This window comes from Anomaloglossus baeobatrachus, chromosome 2, assembly GCF_048569485.1.
Source record: "Anomaloglossus baeobatrachus isolate aAnoBae1 chromosome 2, aAnoBae1.hap1, whole genome shotgun sequence".
Classification (NCBI taxonomy): domain Eukaryota; kingdom Metazoa; phylum Chordata; class Amphibia; order Anura; family Aromobatidae; genus Anomaloglossus; species Anomaloglossus baeobatrachus.
In genome coordinates, this window is record NC_134354.1 from 165,413,080 (window position 1) to 165,437,039 (window position 23,960).

Here is a 23,960-nt window from a genome sequence, read left to right on the forward strand (position 1 = left end):
GGAAGTGCGTCATTTTCAATTTGACCCCACCGACATCGCACCTGCGATGTCGCAGTGTGCAAAGTGCCCCTTATTCTATCAGCTGCAGTTTACTACTAGAGTTGAGTGCGGTTCGTAGTTCTCCAGTTCGTGGTTCGAGTGATTTTGGGGGCTGTTCTAGATCGAACTAGAACTCAAGCTTTTTGCTAAAGCTCGATAGTTCTAGTTACGTTCGAGAACGGTTCTAGCAGAAAAAAGCCAAGCTAATTACTAGCTGGCTTTCTGCTGTAATAGTGTAAGTCACTCTGTGACTCACACTATTATGAAATCTCAGCGTATAGTGTGCGGGAACAGCGCATTCAGATCACTGCTGCTGGGATAATGGCGATCGCCATTTTTTTTTTTCCTTGTCTTCCTTCCCTAAGCGCGTGCGTGTAGTGGGGCGGGCCAGCATGTCAGGCAATCCCAGACACACACACAGCTAAGTGGACTTTTAGCCAGAGAAGCAACGGCATGTGTGATAGGATGTCCATGTCACATGTCCATGCATTATAAAAACGGGTATCTGCCCGTCAGGACGCCATTATCTGCCTTCTGCGTCTGGGTGTCAGTCACCGCTGGCGTCGCTCCTGTCTCCGATACTGCTGTGTACGCTCTACACACAGAGCTATACATAATAGGGATAGAAGTTTCTTTTAGCCCTTGTAAGGGCTAATAACAGCAGACTCAGAGCCATAGGTGACAGTCAGATCCGTGGAAACAGATTTTAACAGCTACAGATAAGAGCGACTCTGTGTAGCTAAGGTCAGGGACTTCCTCGCTGCATTTCACCATTAGCAGGGATATAAAGTGAGGCCTCCTTTCCTCTACACAGACCCAAAACCCTGGCACTGTACCCTCCAGCCCTTTGCACACTCAAGCTCATTGTTACTAAGCCATTATACTAGCAAACACTGAGTAAATTTAGTGGCATCCTAAAAGTGGCTGTTGGACTTCATTATTGTCCCACTGGTGCAAAGATATTTGCAGCACCTTTGCATTGCACACTCAAACTCATTTTTACTAAGCCATTATACTAGCAAACACTGAGTAAACTTAGTGGCATCCTAAAAGTGGCTATTGGACTTCATTATTGTCCCACTGGTGCAAAGATATTAGCAGCACCTTTGCATTGCACACTCAAACTCATTTTTACTAAGCCATTATACTAGCAAACACTGAGGAAACTTAGTGGCATCCTAAAAGTGGCTTTTGTACTCCATTTGTGCCCCACTGGTGCCAGGCTATTTGCAGCACCACTGCATTGCACACTCAAACTCATTTTTACTAAGCCATTATACCAGCAAACACTGAGGAAACTTAGTGGCATCCTAAAAGTGGCTGTTGGACTTCATTATTGTCCCACTAGTGCACAGATATTTGCAGCACCTCTGCATTGCACACTCAAACTCATTTTTACTAAGCCATTATACTAGCAAACACTGAGGAAACTTAGGGGCACTTTGCACACTGCGACATCGCAGGTGCGATGTCGGTGGGGTCAAATTGAAAATGACGCACTTCCGGCATCGCATGCGACATCGCAGTGTGTAAAGGCTGGATGATACGATTAACGAGCGCAAAAGCGTCGTAATCGTATCATCGGTACAGCGTCGGCGAAATCCATAATTATGCTGACGCAATGGTCCGATGTTGTTCCTCGCTCCTGCGGCAGCACACATCGCTGTGTGTGAAGTCGCAGGAGCGAGGAACGTCTCCTACCGGCCTCACTGCGGCTTCCGTAGGATATGCGGAAGGAAGGAGGTGGGCAGGATGTTTACATCCTGCTCATCTCCGCCCCTCCGCTCTGATTGGCCGCCTACCGTGTGACGTCGCAGTGACGCCGCACGACCCGCCCCCTTAACAAGGAGGCGGGTCGCCGGCCACAGGGACGTCGCACGGCAGGTGAGTGTGTGTGTGAAGCTGGCGTAGCGATAACTTTCGCTACGCCAGCTATCACCACATATCGCTGCTGCGACGGGGGCGGGCACTATCGCACTCGGCATCGCAGCATCGGTCTGCGATGTCGTAGTGTGCAAAGCCTGCCTTAGTGACATCCTAAAAGTGGCTGTTGGACTTCATTATTGTCTCACTAGTGCACAGATATTTGCAGCACCTCTGCATTGCACACTGAAACTCATTGTTACTAAACCATTCTAATAGCAAACTATGCTGCCAGTTTAAGGGCCGTAGTTACATTGTCAGGGATAGTTATTGTTGTTTATTCTGCTGTTAATAAAGCTAGACCACCACTGCAATCTACACCACCTCTCAATTTTTACTACCACATTTATAGTGCACAATCTTGTCGCAATCAAAATGAGTGGCAAAATGACAGATGCTGGTGGAAAGGGGAAGAGGCGTGTTGGAAAAGGAAAAAAAGGGTTTGTCCGCGGGCAAGGTCGCAAAGCTCCATTAACATCTGCTGAAGATAGACCATCTTCCAGCAAAAGTAAGATGTCTACTACTTACCGTGGATAATCAGATGTGCTCCCTTTTTTACGGACACGAACAACTGGAACAAAGGTAGATGACGGCCAAAAAAAGAAAATGCTTGAATAGATCTCAAGTGGTCCAACAAGTGCCTTCTCCGCCACCTAAACTACCGCACCCAAAAAACACCAGTCCTCTGAGTTGTCATCCCAATCACACTTGCTTTCTCCCAGCTCTGAAGTCTCCATCCGCCCTGCACAGTATGGTGGAACTGAGATGGCTGAGTCTGCAGAGCTGTTCAGTCACACTATAGCCTGGGAATCAGAGGTCTGCTCCCAAGCTACAGTGAGTACAGACCAGGAAATGGTCTGCAGTGATGCCCAGAACCTTTGTGACTCAGATTCAGGCCGTGATGACCAAGTTTCTGAGCATAATGTTGACCCTTATTCACAAACTGAAACACCTGTTGTAATAGACAATGAGGAACATACTGATGACGATGAGACGCAGATACCAGATTGGGATGACAACTTAAATATTCGGTCAGGGCAAGAAGAGGCTTGGTCTGAGGGTGAGGGGAGTGCAAACACAACAATTGATGAGGAAGTTCTAGATCCCACCTACTGTCAACCCACAGTCAGGCACTCGAGGAGGTCAACAGAGGCGGTGGAGGAGGATGCAACTGACGACAAAGTTACCTTGTGCCTTCCTGGACAGAGTCGGAGTACTGGTAGCACGTCTACAACTGCATCCTCAGCCACCACTATGCATCTGAGCACTAGTCGGGGTGGATCAGCAGGTCGCATGCCCTCTAAGCCTTGCCTAGCCTTGCCCTTTTTTGACATAGCAAAAGATCGCCCCAATCATGTGATATGTAAACTTTGTCGTGATTCTGTTAGTAGAGGGCAAAACCTCAGCAGTTTGACAACTTCTTCCATGAATCGTCACATGAATAAATATCATATGTCCCAGTGGGAAGCTCATTGAGCTGCAATGCGGCCTAGCAGAGCGAACCATCCACCGCCTGCCCCTTCCAGTGCATCCGCTCGAACTTCATCTTCTAGGACTGTGGGGACAGCTTTCACACCTGGTTTTCCACGCACAACTTCCACCACTGTAACCGCAACAGGCAGTTTGCTTGGTAGGTCGTCAGTTGGTTTGGAATGAGAAACAAGTGCGTGGACATCGATAGCACCCACATTGGATAAAGGCAACATCATGTCTACGCCTGCACTTTCCTCACAAACCTGCATTTTTCCAGGGACACCCTACTCATCACCGTCTACACACTGCAACCAGATCTCTGTCCCTCAGATGTGGACAAATAAAAGGCCATTTCCTGCGACCCATGACAAAGCTAAGAGGTTGACTTTATCCCTCTGTAAGCTCTTGAATACCAAAATGCTGCCTTTCCGCCTGGTGGACACACAGGATTTTAGAGACCTTATGTCTGTCTCTGTGCCCCAGTACCAGATGCCCAGTCGCCACTACTTCTCTAAGTAAGGTGTGCCTGCGCTGCACCAGCATGTCCCACACAACATCACCGCTTCCTTGAGAAACTCTGTGTGTGAACGGGTGCATTTCACCACCGATACTTGGACCAGTAAGCATGGACAGGGACGTTACATGTCGCTGACTAGGCACTGGGTAACTGTAGTGATAGATGGTGAAGGGTCTGCTGCACAAGTCTTGCCGTCCCCACGACTTGTGTGTCAATCCTCTGTCTGTCCAAGTTCCGCCACTGCTTCTGCCTCCTCCACCTCGTCTGGGTCCTCCACCTCCGCCCCAAGCCTGCCTGGTCAGGCCACCAGCGTTCTAACTGCGCAGAAGGAATCACGCACCCCTCATTACTATGCTGGCATCAGAGCGCAACAGCATCAGGTGGTCTTTAGCTTGAAATGTCTTGGAAATAGGAGTCACACAGCAGCTGAGTTGTGGGCAGCTCTGGAGACTGAGTTTGGTAAATGGTTGTCTCCACTCAACCTGCAGCATGGTAAGGCCGTGTGAGACAATACTGCAAACCTGGGTGCGGCCCTTCGCCTGGGCAAGATGACACACGTGCCTTGCATGGCTCACGTGTTGAACCTTGTTGTCCAGCAATTTTTAACACACTATCCCAGCCTAGATGGCCTTCTGACCAGGGCACGAAAACTGTCTGCTCACTTCCGCCGTTCAACCACCGCTGCTGAGCGACTTGCATCGCTCCAGAAGTCTTTTGGCCTGCCGGTTCATCACCAGAAATGCGATGTGCCGACACGCTGGAATTCGACTCTCCACATGTTACAGCGACTGTGGAAGCACCGTCGAGCCCTGGTGCAATATGTCATGACAAATAGCCTGGGCCAACAAGATGCAGAGGTGAGGCAGATCACCCTGATGGAGTGGTCTCAGATCAAGGACCTATGCACCCCTCTGCACAGTTTCGACATGGCGACGAATATGTTTAGCGCTGACAATGCCATTATCAGCATGACAATTCCAGTCATTTACATGCTGGAGCACACGCTAAACACTATTCGGAGTCAGGGGGTGGGACAACAAGAAGGGGAGGAACTACAGGAGGATTCATGTGCGCAAGACACAACAACATCACCAAGGTCCAGACGTTCATCATCACCAACGCGGCAGGCATGGGACCATGGGGGATAGGGATCAACAAGGGCGCATGGTAGCAGGCGAACTGTTGAGGAAGGTGCAGGAGAACATGAAGAAATGGAGGACAAACTGTCCATGGACATGGAAGACTCAGCGGATAAGGGAGACCTTGGTCAAATTTCAGTTGAAAGAGGTTGGGGGGAGATGTCAGAGGAAGAAAGAATGGTTAGCACCTCTATGCCACAAACACAGCGTGGACTTGGTCCGCATGGCTGCGCAAGACACATGAGCGCTTTCTTGCTGCACTACCTCCAACATGACCCTCATATTGGCAAAATTAGAAGTGATGATGACTACTGGCTTTCCACACTATTAGATCCCCGGTACAAGTCCAAATTTTGTGACATAATTCCAGCCATAGAAAGGGACGCACATATGCAGGAGTATCAGCAAAAGCTGTTACTCGATCTTAACTCGGCTTTTCCACCAAACAACCGTGGTGCAGGGAGTGAATCTCCCAGTTGTAACTTGACAAACATGGGAAGGTCTCGTCATCTTCAACAGTCTACCCGTACCAGCAGCACCGTATCTGGTGCTGGTAACAGCAATTTTATTGAATCTTTTCATAATTTTTTTAGACCATCCTTTGCAAGGCCACCAGAGACAACAAGTCTGACACATAGTCAACGGCTGGAGAGGATGATACAGGAGTATCTCCAAATGAACATCGATGCCATGACTTTGCAAATGGAGCCTTGCTCATTTTTTGCTTCAAATGTTGAAAAATGGTCAGAGCTCTCCACTTACGCCTTGGAGATTTTGTTGTGTCCAGCTGCCAGCGTTGTCTCTGAACGTGTCTTCAGTACTTCTGGGTGTGTGCTGACAGATAAGCGCTCGCGTCTGTCCAGTGACAATGTGGACAGATTAACGTTCATCAAAATGAACAAGTCATGGATCCACAAGGAATATACTACCCCTGAATCATTCTGGGGAGAGTAAATGCTTGTGGATTTGGAATGTGCTTGATGCAAATCAAAACATCCTGTTTGCAACTAGGGCACAAGTGCTGCCACTGATGGGGTGTCTGTGTGGCCCAATTTTTGGAAAAAAGGGAGACTCCGCTTGGAGTAACCTTGCTTGCTGTGTTTTTAAAAGGAGCCAAGATGAAAAATTCATGGTTCAGTAAAGACTTTGCTACCTACCCCGGTTTCATCCTGGGGACGGTTAGATATGGCGTATTTTTGAATGTGCTTGATGCAAATCTACCTGTGAAGTGTACAACTGGGGCACAAGTGCTGCCACTGAAGGGATGGGTGTGTGTGGCCCAATTTTTGGAAAAAAGGGAAACTTTGCTTGGAGTATCCCTTGCTTTTAGTGTTTTTAAAAATGATCCAAGATGAACAATTCATGGTTCAGCAAATACTTTGCTACCTACCCCGGTGTCATCCTGGGGACGGGTAAGTATGGCATATTTTTGAATGTGCTTGATGCAAATCTACCTGTGAAGTGTACAACTGGGGCACAAGTGCTGCCACTGAAGGGGTGGGTGTGTGTGTGGCCCAATTTTTGGAAAAAAGGGAAACGTTGCTTGGAGTATCCCTTGCTTTTAGTGTTTTTAAAAATGATCCAAGATGAACAATTCATGGTTCAGCAAATACTTTGCTACCTACCCCGGTGTCATCCTGGGGACGGGTAAGTATGGCATATTTTTGAATGTGCTTGATGCAAATCTACCTGTGAAGTTTACAATTGGGGCACAAGTGCTGCCACTGAAGGGGTGGGTGTGTGTGTGGCCCAATTTTTGGAAAAAAGGGAGACTTCACTTGGAGTAACCCTTGCTTACATTGTTTTTAAAAATTATTCAAGATGAACAGAGCTGGGATCAGGAAAGACTTAGCTACCTACCCCGGTGTCATCCTGGGGACAATTAAGTATGGCGTATTTTTGAATGTGCTTGATGCAAATCTACCTGTGAAGTGTACAACTGGGGCACAAGTGCTGCCACTGAAGGGGTGGGTGTGTGTGTGGCCCAATTTTTTGAAAAAAGGGAGACTCCGCTTGGAGTAACCCTTGCTTACATTGTTTTTAAAAATGATCCAAGATGAACAATTCATGGTTCAGCAAATACTTAGCTACCTACCCCGGTGTCATCCTGGGGACGGTTAAGTATGGCGTATTTTTGAATGTGCTTGATGCAAATCTAGCTGTTAAGTGTACAACTGGGGCACAATTGCTGCCACTGAAGGGGTGGGTGTGTGTGTGGCCCAATTTTTGGAAAAAAGGGAGACTCCACTTGGAGTAACCCTTGCTTACATTGTTTTTAAAAATTATCCAAGATGAACAGAGCTGGGATCAGGAAAGACTTAGCTACCTACCCCGGTGTCATCCTGGGGACAATTAAGTATGGCGTATTTTTGAATGTGCTTGATGCAAATCTACCTGTGAAGTGTACAACTTGGGCACAAGTGCTGCCACTGAAGGGGTGGGTGTGTGTGTGGCCCAATTTTTGGAAAAAAGGGAAACTTTGCTTGGAGTATCCCTTGCTTTTAGTGTTTTTAAAAATGATCCAAGATGAACAATTCATGGTTCAGCAAATACTTTGCTACCTACCCCGGTGTCATCCTGGGGACGGGTAAGTATGGCATATTTTTGAATGTGCTTGATGCAAATCTACCTGTGAAGTGTACAACTGGGGCACAAGTGCTGCCACTGAAAGGGTGGGTGTGTGTGTGGCCCAATTTTTGGAAAAAAGGGAAACGTTGCTTGGAGTATCCCTTGCTTTTAGTGTTTTTAAAAATGATCCAAGATGAACAATTCATGGTTCAGCAAATACTTTGCTACCTACCCCGGTGTCATCCTGGGGACGGGTAAGTATGGCATATTTTTGAATGTGCTTGATGCAAATCTACCTGTGAAGTTTACAATTGGGGCACAAGTGCTGCCACTGAAGGGGTGGGTGTGTGTGTGGCCCAATTTTTGGAAAAAAGGGAGACTCCACTTGGAGTAACCCTTGCTTACATTGTTTTTAAAAATTATTCAAGATAAACAGAGCTGGGATCAGGAAAGACTTAGCTACCTACCCCGGTGTCATCCTGGGGACAATTAAGTATGGCGTATTTTTGAATGTGCTTGATGCAAATCTACCTGTGAAGTGTACAACTGGGGCACAAGTGCTGCCACTGAAGGGGTGGGTGTGTGTGTGGCCCAATTTTTTGAAAAAAGGGAGACTCCGCTTGGAGTAACCCTTGCTTACATTGTTTTTAAAAATGATCCAAGACGAACAATTCATGGTTCAGCAAATACTTAGCTACCTACCCCGGTGTCATCCTGGGGACGGTTAAGTATGGCGTATTTTTGAATGTGCTTGATGCAAATCTAGCTGTGAAGTGTACAACTGGGGCACAAGTGCTGCCACTGAAGGGGTGGGTGTGTGTGTGGCCCAATTTTTGGAAAAAAGGGAGACTCCACTTGGAGTAACCCTTGCTTACATTGTTTTTAAAAATTATCCAAGATGAACAGAGCTGGGATCAGGAAAGACTTAGCTACCTACCCCGGTGTCATCCTGGGGACTATTAAGTATGGCGTATTTTTGAATGTGCTTGATGCAAATCTACCTGTGAAGTGTACAACTGGGGCACAAGTGCTGCCACTGAAGGGGTGGGTGTGTGTGTGGCCCAATTTTTGGAAAAAAGGGAGACTTTGCTTAAAGTATCCCTTGCTTACAGTGTTTTTAAAAATGATCCAAGATGAACAATTCATGGTTCAGCAAATACTTAGCTACCTACCCTGGTGTTATCCATGGGACAATTAAGTATGGCGTATTTTTGAATGTGCTTGATGCAAATCTAGCTGTGAAGTTTACAACTGGGGCACAAGTGCTGCCACTGAAGGGGTGGGTGTGTGTGTGGCCCAATTTTTTGAAAAAAGGGAGACTCCGCTTGGAGTAACCCTTGCTTACATTGTTTTTAAAAATGATCCAAGATGAACAATTCATGGTTCAGCAAATACTTTGCTACCTACCCCGGTGTCATCCTGGGGACGGTTAAGGATGGCGTATTTTTGAATGTGCTTGATGCAAATCTAGCTGTGAAGTGTACAACTGGGGCACAAGTGCTGCCACTGAAGGGGTGGGTGTGTCTGTGGCCCAATTTTTTGAAAAAAAGGGAGACTCCGCTTGGAGTAACCTTGCGGTGTTTTACATGATTTTAGAAGGGCATGCCATGCCTATATCTGTGTCTCATCCTCTTTTCCTTGTAACGCTGTTTTGTGTTCGCATGAGAATTTGTTCTTGTCACTTTCCCATGTGTTTGTGTTGTGTTGTGAGTTGTTTGTCACCTTTTGGACACCTTTGAGGGTGTTTTCTAGGTGTTTTTATGTGTTTGTGATTGCCTCCCATTGTTTCCTATGCGGTTCGCCGAACCGAACTCAAGCGAGACCTCCGTTTGGCGAACCAAACTCGAGCCGAACCACGGCCGGTTCGCTCATCTCTATTTGCTACCACTGCATGGTGGACCCTGACCACTGATATCGGTTTACTCTCATCTTTTACTATATTAGTAGGTCCATCCGTAACACTTACTTACAAATTAATTAATGCCAGGAAAGAGGTAGAAGATTTTTTTTTTGCTAACCTGTGTCCAGATCAAAAAAGGTGACAACCTCAAACATTGGAATGACCCTCTCTTTAGGGTGGGGGACTTTGTGGGACTGTCCTAAATAAATATACTTATTAAAGTTGGATCTGGAAGGTTTGTCCTTTTAAGATTAAGATTTAAGCATCCAGTGATGGTTAAGCATCAACTCCATGTGAGTTGAAGATCAAAAACTGCTTCTCTTTTGAAAAGAATTGAGGGTTCACCTGATCCTTGAGATATATTTAAGGTAAATTTGTAGGGGGATCGGGATTATGACTCAGGGCAATTTCTGAGTGTCAGGCAGGTAAGGCACCATTTACAGTATCTTGCAGAGCAAAATGGTTATGGCCCTAAAGACTACTCCTGGGTTGATTTGGGTAATCTTCATGCAGATTGCATGGTCTGAGAGATCAGTTTTCCTATGACATAATTTTTAATTGCTTTATTTTTTTATAGTTATCTTTTTATTGTGTAGAAGATTTTGTTTTATAGTAAATGTACTGTTATATAATTCCAGAAACAAAGGCAGCTCTACAAATTTGTTCATTGAAGAGATGGTTGATCCTTAATTCACTTCATTATACATTTCAGCCTACACAAGGACCTGCCATCTTTTGATACTGAATATTTTTAGCACTTACATTTCCATAATAGTATTATATGTTAACTAGATGGTGGCCTGATTCTAACGCATCGGGTATTTTAGAATTTATTGTGTAGTTAATGTATGATTTTTGTTATATATATATATATATATATATATATATATATATATATATATATAAAAATATATATATATATATATATATAGATGTTGTTGTGTGTAGTTGCCAAGTGTTTGTGTAGGGCGCTGTAAATGTTCTGGGTGTTGTCTGGGTGTGGGGGTGTGTGTGAGTGGTATGCGTATATTTGTGTGTGCCACGGTGTTTGTGTGTTGGGTGTTGTGTGTGTGTGTGGTGTTGTCTGTGTGTGTGGGTGTCTGTGTAGGGTGGTATTTGTGGTTCCCAGTGTGTGTGGTGTTTTGTGTGGTGCGTGTTTTGCAGTGTGTGTGTTTTGAGGGGTGTGCAACCCCATCGTGGTCCATCCCTCATGCTGGGCACCCATCAGACAGGAGTATAATAGAAGGACTATAATAGGAGGAGTATAATAGGAGGAGTAGTCCTGGGAAAAGAGGAGTATAAGGAGGAGTAGTCCTGGGGGGAGAGGAGTATAATAGGAGGAGTAGTCCTGGGGAGAGAGGAGTATAATAGGAGGAGTAGTCCTGGAGGTGAGGAGTAAAATAGGAGGAGTAGTCCTGGAGGTGAGGAGTATAATAGGATAGGTAGTCCTGGAGGTGAGTAGCATAATAGGAGGTGTAGTCCTGGGGAGAGAGGAGTATAATAGGAAGAGTAGTCCTGAAGGGAGAGGAGTATAATAGGAGGAGTAGTCCTGGGGAGAGAGGAATATAAAAGGAGGAGTAGTCCTGGGGAGAGAGGAGTATAATAGGAACAGTAGTTCTGAGGGGAGAGGAGTATAATAGGAGTTGTAGTCCTATGTGTACCAATGTGTGCGGGGGGCGGGGCCGAGTGGCCAATGTGTGCGGGAGGTGGGGTCGAGCGTTCAATGTGTGCGGGGGTGGGCCCGGGCCAAGCAGCCAATGTGTGCGGGGGGCAGGGCCTGCCGAGCCAAGCGGCCAATGCGACAGTTATCACTGTAATGACATTATTTTGGAGCAAGACAGACAGAATAAGGCAATTATATATGTAGATATTACTTAATATTATTTGATTTCATCTAACCTTCCTTTCTGTTGCTCTGCTTCTATTTTATCCCTTTAGTGATCATTAATACTTCTACCTCTGACTGGACAAATAAGAGAAAAATATTCCGTAATGGGTCAAAATACAGCAGCTGTCAACTTAACACTGTAGCACCTAGTAAGGGCCATAGTGTCTTCAAGCAATAGTGGCCTGGAAAGATTTTAGCAACATTTTAGTAATAAAAATACAATTTTTCATTGTTATCATTCAACTTTGCATTAATTCCTAAAAAGAAACTGAAGGGTTAAGGAACTACCCAATAACACTTTTCAATATTTTTAGGGGTGCTGTTTTATAAACAGTATCACTTTTGGGTTTTTTCCAATATATAGGAATCCCAAAATCACTTCAAAACTAAATAGATTTGTAAAAAAAAGTGGGTTTTTTTATATTTCATTGAAAACAAAATGTAAAATTGCAGTTAAATTTAAACTTTTCTAACATCCTAACAAAGTAAAGAGACATTTGGCAAATGGTGATAAAGTCAGGCAGACATAAGGCAAAATGTTATGTACTAGCAATTTTGTGTAGCATGATTATCTCAATAAAGTATAAACATTCAAAGTTTAAATATTTTTAGAAAATATTGTCAAATGTCTGAAAGTATCACAAAAAACAGTCACAAGATCAATGGGATATGTTGAAACATTTCAGAGTGATTGACAAATTGACGTATTGGATTGCAAAAATTTGGTTTGCTCACTATGAGGTTATTATGCACTTTCAAAAAGTTATATCAGAGTACACTGCTGCCTATGCATTTAAAATGGACAGGCATCTCAAATACAGTTAATAATATACAAGTTTATAGGCCTTTACAAGGGTTATGGATAACAGAATCACACTGTCAGCCTTTAAATATTGTGAGTATAACAGCCACCCGATGAAGGAAGCCTTTTTTGGACTCTATTATTTTGACTACAATTATATTCAAGCTTCACGAACTAAACATCCAGGATCAAATTGTTCACATCACAACCAGATACTTTCATGCTGGTAAAGTGGTAATTTTGTATAGGTTAAAAGAATCCCTAAGAAAGACCTTTAACCAAATTTTTCATATTGAATTTGACACACAATGTAATAATAATATATGAAGGAAAGGGAATGAAAGAACATGGCACTATGGCAGAAAACTGGGTGAAAACTCACTGACTGTAGCCATAGTCCAAGGATGATTGATTAGTGGTGCTCAGCTTTAAAGACCTAGTAAGGGTAAAATGCAAATAGTAATATGTTTGGAGAGTAAGCTGCACTCATCGAAGTAATAAAACGTTTTCTTTTTTTTCCATTTTCATTAAAATCTCATGGCATTGATGGTAGCTGGGGAGACAGGTACAGCAGGTACATAAAATAGATAACCGCCATTTTGCCCTTGACTACGCTACCACAAGTCTGTTTTATTTATCTCCTACAATTCTCTCCCAAGCTACCATCAATGTCATGAGTTTTTATCAAAAATGAAATAAAAGAAAAGGTTTTATTAGTTCAGTGAGTTATCCTCTTCTCCTTTCACATTAACACAATGTAATAGTGGCTGTAGAGTAGGAAAAATAAAAACAAAATCCCCACAATTTCTTTTATTTATAGTACAGCAAATGATAAAAAATGTTAGTGTACTTTGCTAGACACAAGACAGACTGCTTCTGCTCTCTTGCTTTATTCTTAGATCATAATGTAGCACAAAAAAACCCCAAAACCTGCAATTGGTATTTTTTTTTATTTTCTCCTCATACATCTACATTTATATAGTTATTGTACAAAAAGAGGATCTTTGGTCAAATTAATCATGTTGAACTGGACAATTGCAGACATAAGTAGACATACAACCTGCTTAGTCACACAGGGGCCCAAGAGGTAAATGGGCCTATTTCTGCCTCCAAAGCAGATGAAATTGTACATTATGATGTGTTAATGGACTGCAAAGAGCCCATATATTGTTCTGGCACAGAAGCCATTTTCTGTCTGTTAGCCAATGATTGCAGATATCAATAATCAAAGTATTTAGCAACTAAGAAGTTAACTTTTGTTATGATTAACTGAGTATTACTGTACAGCTTTAAGTGAAGGCATGTATTCTTTTCCCTATAGGATACTGACCAATAATAGGCAGGCAGCAAAACACTAGAGAAAGAATAACATCCCTCCCAATAGCGTACTCTCTACTGCGCATTATTTGATTGAGCATTGAGGTTCTTGGGTGTGAATCGAGTGCTGAGTATATTGGAAGTCAGTAGGAAACTGTAGGATTTGTAAACTACGATTCTCAATGCTCGATCAAGTATTGGACAGTTGCGAGCTTGCTCAGGCTGCTTTCCCATTTCTGTCATTTAAAATCTGCCAGGTCCATTGTTGTGACAGAACGACGGATCAGTCGCTTTTTAGCTTTCAACAGTTTGCGGAATCCTGTGAAATAACTGATCTATTGTGTCTGTTACTGTTACGGTTGCTGTGAGCACTGGAGACTATGTCCAGATTTCTTGCTACTGCACATGTGCGAGCGCTGGAGACTAAGTCCAGATTTCTTGCTACTGCACATGTGCGAGCGCTGGAGACTAAGTCCAGATTTCTTGCTACTGCACATGTGCGAGCGCTGGAGACTAAGTCCAGATTTCTTGCTACTGCACATGTGCGAGCGCCGGAGACTAAGTCCAATCTTGGAGCCATTGCACATGTGCGGGTGACATCATCGCTGACACGAGGTCACATGTCTCTGACACCTTCTATGCCGATTGGTCGTTGGTCATGTGCTTGTGACGTCTTGCTCGGTGATAGGCCAGCATGACGTCACTCCTGTCGTTCTGGCAGCGGATTGGCTCTGGTGTCCTCCATTTTGGATGAGGCACAGAGTCTATATAAGACCCTGACACACGCCGCATGGTGCTCAGTCCTCTTGGTTCATGCATATGAGTAGACGCTCTGTGCGCGTTCCTCTAGGCATTCCTCTGTCTATGCTAGGTGAGCGCTACCGGCAGGGTAGCGTTCTTATACCTTACAGCTTCGGCTGCTGTCCGTATCCTTACCTCTTAGGGGAGCGGACATAGGCAGGTGCCTGAGGCACATGGTCTGGCTGGGCCTTGTGATTCTACTCGTAGGTGGACGTTGCCGCTAGGGTAACGTTCCTTATACTGCGTCTGGCAGTTGTTCGTATCCTCGCACACTAGGGGAGCGAACAGAGGTAGGAGCTTTGTGCGGCTTACGCTGCTGTTCGTCTCTTTTGCACCACTAGAAGAGCGGACCTAGGCAGGTGCCATATCTAGTGGTTCGTGTCCTCGCACACTAGTGGAGCGAACGCAGGTAGGAGCTTTGTGCGGCTTACGCTGCTGTTCGTCTCTTTTGCACCACTAGAAGAGCGGACCTAGGTAGGTGCCATTTCGCACACATTGCTTTTGTCTCTGTGATTATTAACAGAGATCATTCCACACACCCTCCAAGTAAGGGAGGAATTGCTTTACTTACTTATTATATCCTTCTGTGAGTTAACAGAGGTATTGCACTCTGCCATAGTCTGCAGCAAAGTCTTTGCACGGTGGACCCTGACTGTCTGATACTCCTTTCAGTTATTATCAGACAGCTCCCCGTAACAGTTACATTCGTTGAGCGTCTGTTTTACGACGGATTCGTAGTGATCTGTTTTTTGTTGGGACAGCCCAATGGAAGTGCCAGATATTTTGGAGAACTATATAACTGTGTTTTCACAGGCCATCTGGGACACTTTGGAGAGAAAGAGGCAGAATGAATGGTGTTATAGCTAAAATTGTGCTAAAATTCCTCACCCTAGCACTGGTTGGTCCTCCTGGAGAGTCTCGGGGGCTTCTGGTGGTGGTCCTTTTCTATGTCTTCTGGATTCTCTAGAGGTACATGTTGCATTGTCTGGGTCTTAATTAGGGCTACTTTATATACATTTCCTAATTTCAAGCCTTGCAATGTGATTGTGTACATACTGTTAATATGAGTCTATGGGAAAAAAACGGAATCCTGCAAATTATTTTGCAGAATTCTGTTTTTTCTCAAAGCGATGGATTGTGACTGAGGGAAAATGACGGAAATGTGAAAGTAGCCTTACTCATCACTACTTACAGCAGGTTTCATAGTGTGTGTGAAATAATTATACAGAAAGTTAGACAAAGATATCATAGTGATATTTCAAACATCTCACATACTGAGATACCTACCTAAGCTGTTGTGAATATAGATGAGCTAGCACACAGTTCGGTGTACAGTGTTCGGGTTCGTACCAAACACAGACTTACACAAGAAACAGAGTTCAGATTCAAAATTTGTATGTTTTACATATGAACACCACTCACACAAACATCACTGTGTTCATGTATGCTCATTCCTCAGCCCAGTGAGGGCCCCTTGCAGTATTTGAGTGTTTGAATGGTTTGCACTGGGGGTAAGAACAGCATTATGGGATGGAGTGAGCACCCCCAAAAAATAAAAAAAACACCTACCCACCCCTGGAAGTGATCTGTTTATGGCTGGCTGCATGTTTTCAGAGACCCAAATTGCCCAATTAGTGACTTCCTTTGGTGATCAAGTCAAGTTTGTGTCCCAACCTGATCTTAATTTAAAGTTTGGCTTAATCCGTCAAACCAAACTTCCAAGGGTCATCTCATCTCTAATTGTGAAGTCATGTTCTTTCTCTAGTATGTTGCTGCTTGCTTATGATTGGTCAGCATCAAATAAGACAGGAAAAAGAACAACACGCACCCACAATCTGATACCCACTTGGACTTAAAAAAGTTAACCCATTAGGTGGTAAATAATTTGATTGTTATTATTTTTGTAATAAGGAGGTGAATTTTAAAAAATGGTTTATTCCACTCTGAGGCCACAATTACATTGTGTGCCTAGTTCGACATGAAAAAGTTGGAGTCAGATTTTCCTTAAATAAGAAAGGCCGCTACTACATTTTGCAATGCTATGTCTTACCTGGATGGTGTTTTATTGGAGCAAAATTCATCCAATAATAGGGCAATGATCCCAAAATTGTGCATGATCTGTTTAGAAGACGGTCATTCATTTAGTAGTTTTTCTATAGGCCAGTATATTCACCAGACCTCAATTCTATTGACTGTATAGTATTCATCACACTTGAAATTAGCTGGAGGAACCATGTGGTGACATTTCTAGAGATTACTTAAACTAACAGCTAAATTGCCAAGACCTTGAAAAGCTATAACTGCTTCAATAGCAGATTCTTAAACGAAAAGTAGTGTGTTTCAAGCAGAAATCATTTTCTCTTACCTTGTTGTCATGGTATACTATTAATTGTTTAACCTTTTTATTTATTTATATTTTGGTAATAAATTAGCGTGTGTGATTTCATGACAATTGTAAAATTATCAAAGGTGATTCCAGGTTTCCAAGAAACGTATATTTATGAATATTAGAAAATAATTGAAAGCATATATATTAATCTGTTAATGTGACACAACAAATCATTACTAGATCAGCCCTTTGGTTTTAGAAGTTTACAAAATAAAAATCAACTGTGTATGTTAAAGGTGATCCATCTGATCATATTCTAAATGTATACAATATCTGTAAACCTAAATTTCTTTTTTTTCTTCCTCAAAAATGATACAGCATATTGTTACATTGAAATAAGAAACATTGATGATTATGTTGTGTAAAAGTGTTGTCTACTAATTTTAAGTTACTTTTCCTTTGAGTTTAATTTTTGTCATGTTAAAATATTAAACTAAGTCATAGTTGCTACATTTATTGTTGGTAATTATTATCCCAAGTAAGCAAAAGCTGGCCGGCTGTATATTTGTGCCTTCAGGTTGGCGATATATAGCTTTTGTGCAGTATTTTACTTTTTCTAAATTTTAAATGAATCTATTCCATATCACTCTGTTTCATTCCATAATCATTACATTTTATTTCATTGTAAATTTGCCTTCATGAGGATAATACAGAATTCTGTCCTTACATCTTCCTGCTTCTTCTGAATTTAAAACTTTTCTAAATTGCTCTCTCTCGCTCTTTCAGTTACTACTTAACAAGCTCCTTTGTTGCCTACCATGAAATAAAGCTGTGTTCTCCAGTGAATTATTACCTCTTCTGCCCCATTTTTTATTTGCTCATTTATTGCCTTACTGCTTCTCTTATCTATAACCCTCTTCATTGGTTATCAACAATGAGCCAAAAGATTTTAAAATTCCTACACTACAGACATTTCCACTTCCTGCACTGTACAACCTTATATCATTTATTGTTCTTACGACTTTCTTCTACTGCTCATCTTCTCACATTAAAAAAATATGGTTAAAAGTGCTGAAAGAGACAGTAAGCGCAAATAGGGTCTTATCCTAAAACACTGTCAGCAAAGGTGCTGTAAGTGTAGACTCACCTGATGTGAATGTGAGAGTCACAACCACTGTAATGGCATTAATATGGCTATAGCAGAACCCACATGGAGATGCAGTTCAAATTTGGAGAGAAAAGATTTAATAGACCGCGCTACCGTAGAAAAGAGGATCCATGTAGAAGGAATGATTTTATTTCCCTAAGCGTTTCAAAGCCTTATGGCTTCTTCCTCAAGACAAATAAAATCATTCCTTCTACATGGATCCTCTTTTCTATGGCCGCGTGGTCTACTAACCTTTTAATTTACACTCAGTCATAACTACTCTTCAAGATATCAAAGCTAATCTATTTACTCCTTTCAGAAAACTTACAATCTACCATAACATTCTTAATACTTAAATCATTTTTCCATTTTAGCAGTTTTTACCATCCGTACATATTCTGTCTGTTTTACAGATTCCTAATAAAGTGTATTCTCTTATGAATAGGGCTGTTTCTTTCTATAGCCCTCTTTTCATCCCCTCTTAATAACATGTAAAGGACCCTGAAAGATATGGAAACTATATTAAAAAATAATCATATTAGGATAAGTTTAAAATAGCTCTATGTAAATGATATGTAATCCATGTTTAAAAATGTAAAAGTTATTTTCCTGCTTGTGCAGAAATAAATGTTTATTGAACATATTTAATGAGCAAATATTAGATTTGTTTTTACATAGAAGTTTTACATTTGCCCAATTTGTTCCATACATTCATTGAAAAATTGGCAATAACTTTAGAGATTTTATACACAATGTGCTAAAATAGTTCTTCAATGTCAGCATGAAGATATTTACTAATACATATTAAGACCTTGGTAATTAACGTACTGTATATCCATATACAAATGTAATACACATTTAATCATTTTCAGTTTTGAAATAAATATTACACATTGGATGACAGTATAAATATCAGCTTAAATCCTAATGTATTGTATTTACTTATTTAATGTGTCAATTATACCATTGTTTACATTGCTATATTTTTAAATTTCAATATTAGTTTTTGGTATTTTTCTTTTGGTAAGAATAGTCCAGTGTGAAAATTTTTTTCTTAGCTTCAAAAATACTGCAATCTTAATAGAAACCTAATGGCTTGTATTATACTTTAATATGGTAATAACAGCTTGAAATTGGATCTGATATAGCTACCTCGGTATTGTTATGAACATAAGTAATGGTGCGAATGTAAAGCAAGTCTTAACCTAAATTTAAATTCTATATTTTAGTATTATACTACAAAATTAAAATTAATATTTTCTTATTTAATCTTTCAACATAGAAGCAAAATATTTATAGTGGAGAGATAAAAAGAGGTAATACAATATTGTGAATAAAAATATCCCTTTTCAGACTCTAAATTTAATATTAATATTGTCAAAACAGACCATATTGTCAAAACAGACTCGAACAACACATTCTTGTTACCCTTGATTTCCCCTATTAAAATACAAAATGTTTACTCTCCTCCCACTCCGGCATGGTTTCAATGGTGTCGGCACTCGCATTTCTGGGAGGTTGGGAAGTCAACCAAGGCCATCGCCTATTGAACATTGATTTTTCTCTTTCCACCTTTTGATGTATGAGCAATCAACTTGAAATGAGAGCTGCGGCCACTCACGTCCTGGTAAACACTTATATTTCCAAAGGCTGGGAGAGGGAAGTCAGTGCTGATTAGGCATGATCGCATGACTTGAAAACCTCACGTGAGCCCCGGGAACATGAGTGCTTACACCTCTGGAACCACACCGGCCTGGGAAGTGAGTATAAGCTTTTTTATTTTAAAGAGGGCAAACATGGGGAATGAGAAAGTGTTGTCCTAGTATAGGACAACCCATTAAAAAGAAAAAAAGCCTCATGAATTGTCCCTATGATTCTTCATTCTGTGCTACAAATCCATAAGCAATATAGTCTGCCTGTACAGCATCATTGCACAGAAAGAACTCCTTTAAAAAATGCTATTAGTGTGAAAAACCTTTTTAATATGGTAACTTTAGGAATGTGTAAGGTTTATTTTTCTTTCATATTCCTACTAGTTTAAATTAGAAAGACATAAAAGTACTATTTATCTTCATAGCCTGCTGTGGGTGCTGCATTATGGCTTCATGTAATTTGTATGGATCCATAATACTATATGTCCATGAACATGATCCAATAACGCAATACATTACTTGGTTTGTGGAAATATTTTAAGGAATAAGATGGATAAAAAAGAGAGAAAACATAACAGAACATTCCAATAAAATGTTTAGAATTTATTTGAAAATCATTTGGTGGTCTGTCTTTTTAACTTTCCATAATGTGCATTACTTATGTGACAAGTACATAATCAGTATTAAAAAAATAAACGAAAACAAGAAAAAAAATGATGACCCACATTTTATATGACAAACATTAGGCATAGTGGCAAAGGCATTGCCTCTTTAAGACAAATCTGAAACCATATTGCAGTAGTAATTTTCTTAATATTACAAATAATAAAACAGAGGCAAATAATATGCTCTGTCTGTGTTTCTTTTTGATTTTTGTAGTTTCACTGATAATATATTCTGAGATATTTGGATCTTAATGGAAACAACAATTTCAAACATTCTCATATGCATTTATCATTAAATTCAATATAATTGAGCATTTACCAATTTTTCAGAAATTCATAAAACAAGAGCAAAATGTAAAATATTGCTTAAAATAAAAACAAAAAAAAAATTGTACAGTAAAATTGCACATGCATATCTGTTACCTCAAAGGGGAGTTTTGTAACATATCCAAAATGTCATCTTCAAGTGAGCTTGCATTATTTCCTACAAATGAATTATATTATAAAATCACATACCTCTGCTTTGAGGACAAGTTATTAAGAAGAAAACCCTTTTATTCTTGTTCTGGAGGCAATAAAGATGGTTTTTGACTAATGTATATACACGTAGGTCACAACTAAAAGCACAATCTTTCTAAAAGTTCTTTTTTTCAACTTAAAACAACAATAAAAGATATCTTTTTGTAACTCACAGCTATTTACATTTATACAAATATGCTTTTTTTCACTTTAAATACAGTTCATGATGGCATTAACCTTCATTGCCAGAGCTATACATTTTTACTCTGCATAGTCAGTCCTCTGCTTTAAATAGACTTTCCATCGTGAATAACAGCTTCATAAAAAGCTCAATATACTAACATGTCTGAACAAGAGCCCCTTGTTTCTTTATGGCACATAGAGAACTTAGAAAACAAAAACAAAGCAGTAACAATATTTGTCTGTTCCAGAGCAGCTTCTTTCATCACATATGATAGAGGAATAAATCCGTTTTCTTCTAGCAGATTGCTTAGAATATTAAGTTTCTCTAAATTCTTCTAGCAGGGATAAATTCATAAGCTTTATCATAACAGCATTTTACACAATTCACACTTTGATTGATCTGTATGAATACTGGACAATTCCTCAAGAAAGGAACGAGTAAGAAAATAATTCCTTCTTTTCTATTTCTTCACAAGTTTTCTGTTTGTTTTTGTTTTCTCCATGAAGGATGAAAAACGTTGCAAAGCTATACTCGGGTGGTGGAATGCCCATGGGGTAAATTAGTACTATTTTGGCCTCCACTAAAAGTATTAAAGGTATGCAATGGCTGCATCCCTGTTAATGTGTTTGGAATCATTGTTATGGTATTCGGAGTCATGAGAGGGATATCATCGGGTGATCTTCTTAGCGTGAGGGTGTAATCTGGTGGACAGGTTAGCCGTAGAGTATCATGTGCTTGGAGTGCTTCACACTCATGATCATGCTCCAGTTGTTTCATTTGCAAGGACATAATTTCTTCATTCTGAATGTGAGCAATATCATTGGTCGTATTCCTTTGAGGACTTGGCCGTCGGTGGGTTTCATGACGTCTTTTATCTTTTTTGTAATACAAAGCTGCAAAAGCTAAAATATTTAGAAACAAAAGGGATGCTCCAACAGCAATTGTGACACTAAGTTCTGTTGAGTAATCTCTTTTATCTTCAGCGATAATAGTTGTTTCACCCAGGACAGTCTTTTGTGTTTCTTTAGCGTTATTTGCTGGTGTCATTGCAGGGCGTTTTGTAGTAGACCTTGACTTTACAGGAGGTCGTCTGGTAACATATGGAAATGATGTCATGTCTGGTGGGGGTACTTTTGTCGTTGTTGAGACATATTGAAATATTTCATTCAGATTGTGTAAATGTGGCACTAGCTCTAACCAAAACGCCACTTTCGTCGCCCTGTAGTGGTCTTTTACTTTTGGCTTGAGACCGATATGGAGATAGTGTTGGTCTTTTGGATCATATTTTGACCAGGCAACTTCTTCAAATCGATTTGGCTTAGTATGGATGAACTTTGTATCTTGAGGGACTGGTTTGTTGGGATCACTAAAAAAAAAAAGATATAATCTTATATTAACATATTATAGTAAATTTGAACATTAAAGTAAACATGGTGTTAATGTTAGTGCATCATTTTTAAATCCCCTGAGATATGTGATTCTTTTAATTTAAAACTGTATAATATATCAATGGTGTGTAAATATATATAGATATACTGTATTATATAAAATTTGCAAATATATTTATAATTTATTAATTATGAATCAAATTACAACTATATTAATTTCAAAGTATCCCAGATGTAAACTAAATAAAATAAATTCCATCTACCAAAAATATTTATAGTATTTGCACCTCAGAAGGTATGTTACAATTTAACTTTTTATGTTTAGTTTTTTCAAGAGTTTTATTTGTTGGTTTTAAAACTTGTCTTTTTGACATTTTTGGACTTTATGTGCTTTAGAATTTATCCGATTTCAAGGCACAACACATTCACTATATGGTAATTGCTGTTTTACTGCCATAAACATGGCTTACTTTTCATCTTTTATTCACTATGCCCTCAGATTACAAATCTAAAAGGCCATTAATACTGCAGAATTCAAAAGCTTAGCAACATTTTTTTTCCTATTAGCAGAAAAATGACCTTACTTGTTAATAAATAGGAATAAATAGAAAACACAATTATTTATATATTAGCATACTGCAAATTGTGCATGTCTAGTTGCTTTGGGCTTCAGTTATTATTAGCTAACACTGGAAAGGCACACAGAGAAATAGATCCAGATGTAGTAGTTGTCAAGTTAACAACAATGGAGAATTATTTATAGTGATAGTATAAAGTGCATCAATGCCCTATGTGTGTACAATACTATTAACTTAGTGTGAAGGTTACCAAACTTGGACCAGGGAGTCCCTGAGTGAGCCCCTAAAGGACACAGTGGTCACAGATGGCGCAACCAGGATTTGCCGGTGGCATACCTATTATCAACTATTTTTGCATCCTTGGATGCACATCCTGTTAAAATGTTTTACAGAGCCAAGAATCACTGCCTACCTACCTTGCATTATCTATACAACCTGCAATCCTATCAAAACCAGAAGCAGATATCAACGCAGGTGGTACAATGATATAGCTGTATTATTCTTCCTGTTGTGAAAGATGGAGGAGAAAGAATATGGCTGCTCCTCTCTGGAGCAGAGGTAGTTGAGTGGACTGGCTTTTTTAAAAAAATGTGTTTATGGACATGTAGAAAGCTTCACAGAGACAACCATTATACTGTATACGAGGCCATAGAAGAGATATTTGCATGTAGGGTAGTCACAATGAGGGACAATATATTACAGTATATAAATGATTAAAGTATCACAGAAAGAAAACTAATAGATAAAATCAATTTTTCTGGCTAACATGGTTCCACAAAATAATTTTGTAATGTACCTCTTTCTGTCACCATACGGCTATTTTATTTTTCTATCCTTATTGGGGTATGTTGGCTAGTATTTTTGTGCACTTGGCTGACATTTTTACTGATATTGTTTTGGAGTATGAAGGACATTTTGATCACTTTTTATTGTATGTTTTTAGAAGTTCAGTGAACAAAAAAAACGAAGTTCTGAACTTTCTATTTCTTTCCGTTTAAAAAAATGTTTTAATATTTTTAGATTTTTTATAGACTGGACCTTTTGATATACGGAAATATGAAATATATTTATTTTTTTATTTTTTCAAATTTTTAAAGGGAGATATCAGGTAAGAGAATGTTTTAACCTTCA

General features: G+C 40.4%; 1 protein-coding gene across 4 annotated transcripts in view; it reads right to left on the minus strand.

Annotated features, from left to right (window-relative positions):
- Positions 1-20,072: 20,072 nt before the first annotated feature.
- NLGN4X (neuroligin 4 X-linked) overlaps positions 20,073-23,960 on the minus strand; it is a 574,976-nt gene continuing 571,088 nt past the window's right edge. For all 4 annotated transcript variants that reach the window (XM_075335480.1, XM_075335476.1, XM_075335478.1 and 1 more), the window contains one exon: positions 20,073-22,229. In XM_075335480.1, coding sequence (XP_075191595.1) covers positions 21,389-22,229 — 841 coding nt within the window. In that variant the 3' untranslated portion in view covers positions 20,073-21,388. The remainder of the gene's footprint in view (positions 22,230-23,960) is intronic.